At 35.9% G+C, this 12,429-nt stretch overlaps 1 protein-coding gene across 11 annotated transcripts in view; it reads right to left on the bottom strand.

Annotated features, from left to right (window-relative positions):
• Nucleotides 1–7,502: 7,502 nt before the first annotated feature.
• Nucleotides 7,503–12,429, bottom strand: part of LOC111869663 (long-chain-fatty-acid--CoA ligase 5) — a 145,888-nt gene continuing 140,961 nt past the window's right edge. For all 11 annotated transcript variants that reach the window (XM_023861339.2, XM_023861337.2, XM_023861342.2 and 8 more), the window contains 2 exons: nucleotides 11,137–11,310; nucleotides 7,503–9,193 (listed from right to left, as the gene is read on the bottom strand). In XM_023861339.2, the coding sequence (XP_023717107.1) occupies nucleotides 9,056–9,193; nucleotides 11,137–11,310 (312 nt within the window). In that variant the 3' untranslated portion in view covers nucleotides 7,503–9,055. The remainder of the gene's footprint in view (nucleotides 9,194–11,136; nucleotides 11,311–12,429) is intronic.

Here is a 12,429-nt window from a genome sequence, read left to right as displayed (position 1 = left end):
AATTTATATAAATGTAAAAATTAAATTAGGTCTTATGTAAACTGACTGCTTGAAAGTATTTTTTTTTTTCAGAATTTCCCAATATGAAACAATACAGCACCCCACACATGCATGACACTAGGTTTCAGACAGTTGAACAAACATAAATGAGCTTTCATAACCTGTTCATTGTCATTCTGTACATGAATAACATCTAAAATTTCCATTAAGATATTGTGTAAGTTCTGTCAAAATTACATACAGCCACAATTTCCAGTTTGTAGCTTCTTTGAATAAGAAATGGTGTCTTATAGTTTCTAAGCTGCTGTATGTACCAAAAATAAGTAATTATAACAATTACATTTTGACTGCATCTTTTTTGTTTAACAGGAAGACATTGTGTACATGGCTGAAGTGACTAATCAGTGTAGCCCAACATAACTTATGACACTGTGATAAATGGGCCTGGGCGGAGTCATGGGAAGAAACATTTAGGTCTGTTCTATGCATTTTTTCCACATTCATTTTACACAACTTTTACACCAGACTTCTGTTCCTGTAAATGCATTTGTGCCTGAATGCAGCAGAACTTCAGGGATGTGTTCATAACTAACTCAATGGAGCTAAACACTTCTTGAGAAGCTGCCATTTGTGCAGCTGCTCAAGAACCTTCCACTGGTACATATCCTGAGCCAGACCAATCCAGCCCATACCACCCTATTCTGTCTCTCTCAAGATCCATCTTAATATTACTCACCCACCTACATCTTGGTCTTCTTAGAGGTCTCTTTCCTCCTGGCTTTCCCACCAATATCCTATATGCATTCCTGTTCTACCCCATTCATGCTATATGCCCTACCAATCTCATCCTTTACCACTTGAGCATTCTAACTATACTTGGCAAAGAGTATGGAATGTGTTCATATGAGTAAGAAATGTAAATGTAAATACAAGTATTTGCTCAAAGGAATTAATCAGTAATCATATAATAAGTTTTTTGATCACTGATCATTTGTACTGTCAGTGAACGAAACATGTGGATAATGTGATGAACCTCTTGCATTCTCAGAGATGGAGGTACTCATGAAATAACATTCTTAGATCATTAGAGGACAAATATTTTCCTAAGACTTCTTTCAGGTATTCTAAAGGTCAAAATCTGAAATAATCATACAATTCTTTAGGTTCATCATGTGATACTGTCAGTACTGAGACTGTACAGCATCAGCAATCATAATCATACATCTTGTGAGATTTGAGGTTCTCATGACAGGAGATATTAAGACTGATCTTCTGTGTAGTTTGGTAGAAGGATGTCAGTATTACAGATGCAGGTTTTTGTGAAGCACTGGTAATTATTTACCAATTACACAGCTTCATATCCCTGAAGAATATGATCATAATCTAATTTTTTTTATTTCATACACAAATTATTCTTGTATGATTTTATAGACAGCCATAAAGCCATGGTTCCATAAAGAGTATGAATAAAAAGCTAAATGCTGAACATGATGAAATAACACATGACTTAGAAGAATTCTGTTATAATGCCAAGTAGTCTTGTGAAAGTCAACCAAAGTTTCAGACACATCTCCTCTTACCTTCAAAGACAAAGAGTAAACTAAGAAGATGCACGAAGCACGCATTTTCTCTGAAAAATGAATTGACTTTTACTGGACTATGTCATTATATACCATAAGACAGAATTCTTCAGTCATTGTTGTGAGAACCTCAAGTCCAACAACACATTAATTTAAACCAGTATGAGAAATCTCACCAGTTCCAGATATCTGTAATGCTTTAGATGTTCCATGAATGCTGTGATCTGTACAGAACTTACATTTCTTATAGAATCTAGCTGCCACCATCATTTGGGGTTTAATGTTCAATTTCAGAAACTTCTCTCAATCCCCTGAAAATAGAAGGGAACAGAAAGTTCTGCAGTAGAATCATGCAGTTTACTGCAGACTTAATTCAGTAGTTTGATGACAGTTTAATCTTCTTCCAATAGAAAATTTAATAAAACAGAAGAATGGATCAACTTTTTTGTCCCAAAATTGCAGTCCCGCATTAAGAGTGCAAACAGTTCAAGAGATTTCTGACTGAATACTGGCTTATTTAACCATATTTTTTTTCAAGTGCATAAGTTATAGATTTGGGTTTAATAGTTGGATGATTGGAAAAGGTGTGGAAATAGAGGCTTCAAACAATATAGCCAATATCTGAGCTCAAATTCAAACACAGGAGTGTTCACCTCTCAACTGTACTTTTTTTTAGTAGATTTAATTCTGTCACTTTGAGGATGAAATATTTCTATGTGCTTCAAAATAAAATGTAATAAAAGTTTTTAATTTTCATCCCACCCCCTCCAGTTGCAAGGATGAACTAAATTTGTCTGTTAAATTATGTGTGAAAGCTTTGTTGAGCAAGAACAAAGGCTGCTTCCCATTGCGGCAGCATGGGTTCGATCCTGGGTCTGGTCAAGTGGGATTTGTGGTGAACAAAGTGGCGCTAAGGCAGGTTTTCTCCAAGTACTTCGGTTTCCCCTGCCGATCTTCATTCCACCTATTGCTCCACAATCACCCTCACCTATCATCTGGGGCTGGTACAATTGGCCAGAAGTGGCTGCAGTACAAGGGACTTAGTCCCACCCCACTAGCAATTAAAAAAAAAACAAAGGCTCTGAATGACGTTAGATCTCATCAATCGTGTGATAACACATGAAATTTTCAACAGTGTTCCCCAAATTGTGATCTCACAATTCCATGTGTAATCTACAATAGACAAGTTTCTTTTTTGGGGGGGGGATTATCTTTCTCACATTTTCCTGTGCCAGTAATGTAAGGATTGTACTAATTGAATCATATTTAAGGGTTTTTGATATAAGATTGCAGTCTTCTGAGATAGGACACCATGTAGTCCGGTAGTGGAGCACCAACATTTTCTCCATCTTCAGAGTACAAGGTTCCTCTGAAACGATATCTGTCTACCAGACTATGTGGCATAACATCCAAAAAGACGCAGTCTTAGGCAGCATCTACATGAGCGCACAAAATCCGTCCATTGTAACGAACATACTTTGCTGAGAACGTTGCTGAGGACACCACACAATTGCAGAATGCGGTGCATAGTTTTTTGTCTGTAATGAAACTACGCACCACATTCTGCAACTGTGTGGTGACTTCAGCAAAGTACGTTCGTTACAACAGACGCATTTTGTGCGCTCATGTAGACACTACCTTAATGTTCACTGCTGTGACAGCCTCAAATCTCATCCAGTTCTAAAATTAATTTCTCACAAATTCACAGATCTCCTTTTTTACTTTCCCATCATCTTTGTCTATTCTGCTTGAAACTCATTTGAAGAAACAATTTTACAAATTAAAGCAAACAGCAGACTTTTGTTTTCCTTGTTAACTCCCTCACACACACACACACACACACGCACGCACAAATATTCTGTCATTTTCACATGATGAAGCAGACCTAGCAATGTGGTAGAGAATTCACCTTGCATTTTGGAGGTTCATAATTTCAATACTGACCTGAAGAATTGCTTTAACTGAGGATTTCCCAGTTCCATTCTCCCATGTAGCTTTTCTAGGCCAATTTTTGGATAATGTCGTAACATAAATTATGATCTCTTCCAGTCTTATCTGCCTCATCATACATAATTATTTTACTACCTCTCACAGATGTCACAGTATCAGTTTCTATTATCACCTTAAAAGTTCTGACCTTGTGTCTGTTGGCTCTGTTTTGGGAGATATATTTCCCCCCACACGGCTTACCCTGCTAGCTGCCTGCTTCATGTTGGCTGGTTGCTTAACTTACTCTTCAACCCCGAAGAGGGATGTGAAATGTCCCTCTGAAACGTTGGTTGATTTTCACCGACTACATGGCGCTATAACCCAGAAGACAGAACGCTTCAAGAAATATGTTTCTACAATCGGAATATAACAAATCAAATTTAGCCTAGGCAATGATTTTACATATCACCCTTCCACTTTTTGGATTTACATTCAATTTCTTGTTGGATTCTGCAGTGGACAGAATTGCAATAAGGTTTCCTAGCCTGGGTGGGAAAGTTGGGTTTTTGAGTTGTCCCAGTTTCCTCACACACACACATTCCAGAATTCCCAAGCCCATACCACTAGAATACAATGAAATTTAAATCATCAATAGTGAAAAGGTTAATTCCGCCTTTTCTGATAATTAAGTATTAATATATAGGTTGCACAAATATGTTGGATAGGCATATAAGACATAATTATTCATTTGTTTTGTTAATTATGCAGAAAGATTATACTGCTAGATTTAAAAGACCAATTCCTCTACATGAAGTAGTTAATATAGAGGATGAGGCAATATCTTTTGCCACCTAAAGTATCTCTGGATCTTGTAATGAATTACTACAACACAGTATCACTTCTGAGTGTTATCACTTTGAGTATCTATTACAAAATAATGTAAATTAAGCCATAGAAGCCTGAGTTTTGGTACTCTTCTTTTGTGGGCTTGAATGACCTTGTGCAATATAACATGTCACTTAGTTTGTCTCTGTCTTCTCTAAAATGCTATGAAAAAACGTAAAGTGTCATTTACAAAATCCAAGGAGGCTCTGATGTATCCATAATGCCCCCATGTACAAAACAATTTTATCCCTCATCTTACGCGCTATTCGATACTCTGCAAGTTTAGTTGGAAACGCTTTTTGATAACATAAAAATAAGGGAGATAAAGTCAGGTGGCAACATCTGCCCCATTCTGTGCATCCCAAAATTCGTGTCAATGAAAGAATTATATAGTGATCATTTTTTGGCTCCTGAATCAGCCATCACAATTATATTTATCTGTTACTGTGTACCATGTTAAGAAATTGATGACAAAAATGCCAGTACTTTATCTCTAAATGGAATGTAATGATTTCTTTACTTCAGCACACAATGCACCCAGTTACCCCCACATACTACAATTGTACTCATACATGATGAAACAGAAGACTCAACTAGTCATAACTATCTTTTGGGATGTAGTGCCATATGGTTACATGACATTATTACTGCTGTGAGAGCCTCAAATCCAACACAGACATGGCTATTAAGATATGAAGTGAAAAGTATAACAGGATTAAAAAATTAAATATTAATAAATGCTTTATAAAGTTTGTGAGTTTTATTAATCAATGTACTCTCTCCAACCTAAAAAATGACTGAAATATGTTCTTGCTGTGATCATATGTAGCAGTTCACAAGAATGACAGATTTGGATGAATGTATACTGAGGATGGTGTAAAGATGTGAAAAACTTCAGGTGAGAGACAATGGTGATTCAAATAACACTCGAGTTTGTGATCAATAATCAGGGAAGGTAAAAGTGTAGGTCAAGTGGAGGAAATGAAATGTTCTTGGGTTCACATAACAGATCTAAGGAGGGCATGGCCACAGAACTGGTAAAAGAACACCGAATAATATTTTCTTGACATTGGCATTTCTCAGAGAAGATATTTTAATATTCTAAAATCATAATATTCAATTCCAGTTATATTAAAAAATGCATACAAGAAACTTAAGAATCAAACCCGATTTTACAATATACTTGGCAAGAAAATCACATTTTATAGCTCCATTACACCACCAGTTTAGTATCTGATAAATGTCAGAAAAAATGTGATTGAAATAAGGAAATATTACGCATCTAGGCAGAGAAAGTAACGAAGAAATCATGAATCTAATGACATATTTTCCTAATTCATGGGCAGAGAGTATAGCCACTACAAAATATGCTTCAATTTAATTCAAACTTAATAATCTTCATGAGCGTGTGTGCGCTCCTGTATGAAGACAAAAGAAATAGAAGACTAGACTAGAAGATTTCAAACAATGCAGGCAGAAAGAGCTGCAATAATTGAGAGACTAAAGAAATGGAATATACTGAAGTGATATCAACAATGTTCAATAAGACATAAGATAAATATCTGTTCCTAATGTAGCACCCACTGTTGTGAAATGAAGAACACTCAGGTCTTAAACCGATCACCTCAGTCCTCCAGTACGAATTACACTATCCAAGTAAGTATTCTTGATGAAACCAACATCTTGTCACTTTCCAGGCTGAATTTGAGAGAAGATAATTTGATGACTCTGTCACAATCTAAGGACTGCATGCAATTAGGCAGTAGTGAAGCACCTGCAGAAGATTTGAAGGTACTGCTTTCCTTAAGAATTGTAACATTTTAAGACTATCAGTTTCAGATGTTTGAAGGAAGAAAATTAATCAACTTTACAGTCACTTTCTCCCATTCTGGTTTCATGCCGCACTGATTCTAATGCAGGGTGACCATATATTCTGATTATGCAATATTAAAAGCCCAATGTGGGATCATTTTTGTACCTGTAATATTTTGGACTGTCAAATACAATATATTTTTAATTCAAAATTTCCAGTTTATTCTGATACTTGTAATTAAAAAGGATGGAGGCGAATATGAACAAAAGAATTTATTAGAACCAAATGAAGTTTCTTACTAAGAACATAAGTTTATGAACTTCATGTGAATACAAATGTAGAAGTTGAATTTATTCATATGGCATCAAATGATGTCTACAGAAGTGTTTTAGGAAAAGTTATACAGGGTCAGTATAAAAGAAATAGACACTTTCGACATTTTATAGAAACCGAAGTATTGTTTATGTAATCAAAATACTTGCATGTTTTTTTTAGTATATGTCTTTAAGTCTGTATCACTAAGTTAGAAATGTTCTATGTGTGAGCCTTTTGTCACATGGCAGATATCAATATGATAATCCAATTTGTTCCAAACACACCAGAGCATGTCCTCATCAACACACCTAACAGTCGTGATGCATTGCTTTAGACTGTTTTCACTTACAGGAAGTGGAGGAAAAAAAACTCTGTCTTTGATATATCCCCACAAGATAAAATTAGTGGGAGTTAGATCGGAATTCTTGGTGGTCAACTTGTCAGTGTCATACTCTGGTCTGTTGAGCGGTGTTCAGAACAAACTGGGTTATCGTATTGATATCTGCTGCATAACAAAAGTCCCACACATAGAATATTTGTAACTTATTATGCAAACTTGAAGATATATACTACATTCAATGTAAGTATTTTGGCTATATCAATTATACTTTGGTTGCTATAAAATGTTGAAAGTGTCTATTTTTTTTATACTAACCCTGTATACTGTATCTGAAATAAATGGTTTAAAAGGTCCTGGCTGTTTCTGAGAGGGGCTGCTCAGTAGCATAGTTGATAGAGGCACTATGCTACAAGCCAGAAGGTCATGAGTTTCATCCCCAATGAGGTCACTGGATTTTTCAATTGACCTAATCCTTTTAACTGCACTATGGCCCTGGGGTCAACTCAGCCTCTAACAGAAATTAGTATCACGAATCTTCCTGGGGGTAAAGGGCAGCCAGGGCATAAGGCTGACAATCACACCATCCGTCATCTGTGAGCCCATTTTCTAGAAAATATGGGAGCCTCCATTCCTCACAACCCTATGGGCCTCCATAGCTGGCTACACGAATAGCTTTGCCTTTTAGCTATTTCTGAAAGGAAATGTAGATTTGATGTAGACAAAACAAACCTTTTCCAGAATTTTACATTTCCATACAAATTTTTTTTATACACTGTGTTTTTGTTACTTCATACATTTTTATATGGCCTCTTGCATTTTCAATATTATCAACCACAAGACTCAGAATTCAAATTTTTATTGATAAGCTTGTCCCTTGTGACTGAATGTTACCATTATCATAAAGATGTTCATTTGTCAGCAAAGAGTAAACACAGAATAATTTTCTTGCTTCACCTTCTTCCAGCATAATAATATATTTCAAATAACAATATGTACCTTGCCTTGTATACTAGCGACCTTGTCTATACCATCTCCAATCCTGTTGCCCAATAAATACGTTTTTCTTACTGAAAATGTATAGGACAAAGCATAATACAATTTCTTTGGATCAATAACTGGTATTAATACTGATGACTGAATTTCTACAATGTCCAAACTTCCTGAATGAAATGCCATTGAATGGTAATGTGGTGACCATTAATATGTATCCTTCTCTGCATCCTAATTTCAGATTAGACACAAATAGTGATTCAATTAAAACTTCCTCACACTCTATAACACTGTTGAATCAGAAAGCTGTTTTGAATTTTACATCCAGATATGGTCGACCCAGATAAAGACAACAAAAAATCACAAACTAATAATAAGATTGTTTCACTATCAGACACAAGCTCATTATTTTGATGAAAAAGTGCATTGTATTGGTTCAGTGCTAGAGCAGTATCAGTTTTAAACAACCTGTTCTCCATTCTGTAAAAATGGTTTGCACATTTAAAGTCTCAGTCATATGACTTCGTGAAGGTAATATTACACAGACCCTGCTCTGAGAGATAACTGTAGCTACTCAGTAATACATCATCTCTACAACCATTAAACAGCCAAAAAACTGTACCATCATGAAGTAGCTGTTTTTATGTTCATCAAATGCACAAGTCAAACCACTTCCCACAAATATAGCCATGGTCAGGGTTTCTGTTCAAATAGTTAGGTCAGACCATTTGCCTGCCATGAAGAAGTCTCTTCTATTGTAACACTGTTCATACTTGTCCAATAACTCAGAGTTGACAACTCATTGGAAACCAGCATTACTAATGTTAAAGAGAGTAAAAAATAAATCAATGTTTCTTTTATAGTTTTTCTGGCTAATCAGGAGTTCCTCAGAAATCATCCCTTAGCCATATGTACAACTAACATATTACTTACAAAAGACATAAATGTCCCTGAACCATTTTCACATAAACTCTTGTGTAAGGAAGTATGGAACTATAAAATTAAGGGGGGGGGGGAAAGACAAAGAAACCTAGAACTATGTACAAGTTTATTCAACTATGTGAACTGGACGAGTTTTAACTCTATATTCCTGTATGCTTCCAATCACAGGGGTGTATGTTCACCGAGGTTTTAGAAAATGGATCAAAGCATACTTATGTTGTCACAAAGTCTCTTTGCCAACAATCCAGCTGCTCTTTCCTTCTATGTCAGTTTTGTGTACATGTCCTCAATCTGGGGCTTGAAGTAGGCCTTGAGCTGAGGGCGTTTGCTTTTTAATGTTGGAGTTAGCAGACCATTCTGAACTGAGAATGGGTCAGGGTGCAGGTAGATATCCTTTACCTGAAATGAATAAGCAGGATGAAAGTCACATAAGATGTCAAAATAAGAATTTATACTTGCTATTACTAAGTTTGTTATTATTCAACAAATGAGTACATAAGAAAATTTCCTTCTTGATTTGATCATCTTATTAATATTTGGTGAAAAGAACAATTATGAAGTTTCTCATTATACAGTTTACTCCAGTCTCTTCACTCTTTTTTCTTATGTCCAAACGTTCTCCTCAGTACCCCGTTCTCAAGCACCTTCAGTCAATGTTCTTCCCTGAGGGTAAGAGAACAGGTTTCACACCCACACAAAATAACAACTGTGTATATTTTTAACCACTGATTTTTCAGATAGGAGACAGGAAGACATAATACTCTGAATTGAATTGTAGTAAGCACTTTTTTATTTAATCCGCACATAATTTCTTCACAAATATAATTTATATGTTACCATCATTCCCAAACATTCATCCTTCAATTCTGACACACTTTCAAACAGTCAAGAGTCCACAGTGTTTAACTGAGGTTATTTTCTTTGTACTTCATTGACTATACACTATAGTAATTCAAAATATTGTAACCGTACGCACCCTTCACGGAAAGTCTAATTTGTTTGTAAGTAACAGTTAAGTTTAGCTGTAGAAGTGAGATGCCCCGGAGGGATCATGGTCCTCTGAACTGGCCTTTTGTTGCGAAGGACTGAAGGGAGGTTGGTGAGTCCATTGCATTCAAGGGGGAGTAGGTATACCTTCTTTCGTCCGTGCCTGTGGGGGTGGAGGACCTGTGGATCGAAGCTTCGAGAAACTTCTAGAAGGTGTGCAGACCGGAAGGGGTCCGTGCATTTGGTCATGAAGCCCTCCCAGTGGAAAGTTCGAGATGGCTAAGAACGTGGTTTCTGGAAGCAGCAGCGGGGGTAAGGAGTTAGTCAGTGAGTGGAAGCCGGGGGAGTCAGGGAGTGGAAGCCTAGAGGTCAGGGAGTAGAAGCCAGGTAGTGAGGGTGTTCCTGTGGAACCTGTGCTAGGGGGTTAACCGATCGAGCCCGCATCCAAAAAACGACGTAAGCGAGCCAACACCCGTGTACCCCTGGGATGTAAGACTCATTCCGCTGAATTTAGTCGAGGCATACACCGCGTGAAGTTAAGCGTGTGGGGACGGGTGTAATATAAATGGTGCAAAATTCATTGTATGGTATTGTATTTATTTTCTGTAAGCTGTGCCATTTTTCAGAACAAGGAGAATAAGATCTACAGCTTTCATTATGTACTCATGTTCTGAACAATGGGCCACATTTGAGAAAAATTATGAAGTCTGATCTGAGCATCTTGTAAAAGTGAGGTTACATTGCAGGAACATGAACCAAAATTGAATTCATTTGACAAATTTCAGCATTGATCCTTACCACCAATTTTCATCAAGTAGTTTTAGTGATAAAAGTGCCAAACAAATTAATAAGTTTCAGTTAAACTTGGTACTGGATGCTTACATTAAAGTCTTTCACAAAATTTATTTCATTCTGCATCAATTGACTACAGTCTCTGCTTTAAATAAACCTGAAATTGAACATCCACATATTTTTCAGAATGATTGATCACACAACGAAATATCATGTATTATTATGCCTTAATGTATCTTTAATTTTTATTTGAAAAATATTTTAATATGGTACATGTTTAAGGGAATACAATGACAGACAATGTACTCTTCTGTGTGGAGTGTAGCTCAGTGCTTTCAAAAATATAATTATATCTGCAAGAAATGAACATCAAGACCAATGAGTGATCTAAAATAACTAAGAACTCATTTTGAAAACAAGTGGACTTCTACATCTTCTTATTCATATTTTCATCCAGCTTTCCCATTCTTAAGCCCATTAGTTTCCATACCTGAATGAGTCACTAGGAGGAAGCAATTATGGAATGCATTCTGCAGTCCAGTGGGACTGTGTTAACCACACACCTGTTCAAATGACTTGAGTCCTGCCTCCTTGCCCCAGCTAACCATGTCATCCATGATGAGCTGCTTTACTTCAGGATGTGCACATAAGACAGACAGTGTACCAGGAATCCCATTCTCACATGCCCAGCTCTTAATAACATCCACATCAGGCACTACCACGGCAACAATACATGACTGCAATAAGAATATGCATGTACATGAGCCTTCTGTAACGTTGGTACTTGTAATCAATCTGTATTTAGAGATTATGAGAATTTTTATAATAAAAATTTAAATTATTAGCAACCATGTGATCAAATTGGTGATGAAATTTGAACAGAATTTGAATACTGAAATATAAGAATATGAATTAAAATATATCTTTTCCAGGGTCCAGCAGATGGCAAATTTGTTATGCATGAAGTGTTAAACATTTAAAATGTTCTTTTTCAGCAATTTACTTCATCTGTTTGAGGTTCACTGGAGAGCAATGTACACCTTGCATAACAGCCAATTATAAATTTACTTTACTGGGACTCAAAAACTTAACTTCTATTAAATTTCTCAAAAACATTTTATAATATAAAAAAAAATTAGTAGATACGCCACATAAAAGTATACATATTTTTTAAACCTGCTATTCTTATTTGTGGTCACTTTTTTATATATGATAATTAAGAGACTCCAAGGAATACAAATCTCTGATCATGCAATGTGACTCCACTCAAATATACTTTTCTACTCTTGCTTTAATAGCAAACGTATGAGTTGAACTCACAAGTGATGACCGGAAAAGTTTCTTTCTAGAGAGAATGTTGCACTGTGACCATATTTCTAATTCCTAAGATTTAAAAATGTTTCACACAAAACTGGAAATATTTTTATTACCTATCTCCATTAAAACAAAACTCCACATGCCTAACTCCATCATTAGTTATTGCTATCAAACTGGAAGCTAACTATGGCACACATGCATCAAAGTTGCATATTCAATTTTCTACCATACAATTTTCAGGATTCAACATAAGTGGTGCTAGTATTTCTTCCAATTCAGAAGTTTTGCATGAACATATGTCAAATTTATTGATGTTAGGAAGCTAATAAATACAAAAATCTACTAGTGACATGAAGGTAAGACAAAGTTTCATGAAGATCTATCGAATGGTTCAAAAGTTATTGGAGAGAAGCAAACATGCAGATATGATGATACCATTAGCCTGTCTTTATTTATAAAATAAGAAAACTATGCTGAAATATATTTAGAACTAATGTAGATTCAATTAATGCAATCAATGTACATTGATGTGCACAAAT

Source organism: Cryptotermes secundus, unplaced genomic scaffold (assembly GCF_002891405.2).
Source record: "Cryptotermes secundus unplaced genomic scaffold, Csec_1.0 scaffold1072, whole genome shotgun sequence".
Taxonomy (NCBI): Eukaryota; Metazoa; Arthropoda; class Insecta; order Blattodea; family Kalotermitidae; genus Cryptotermes; species Cryptotermes secundus.
Note: the sequence above shows the minus strand (reverse complement) of the source record. Positions and strands in the feature narration are given on the sequence as shown.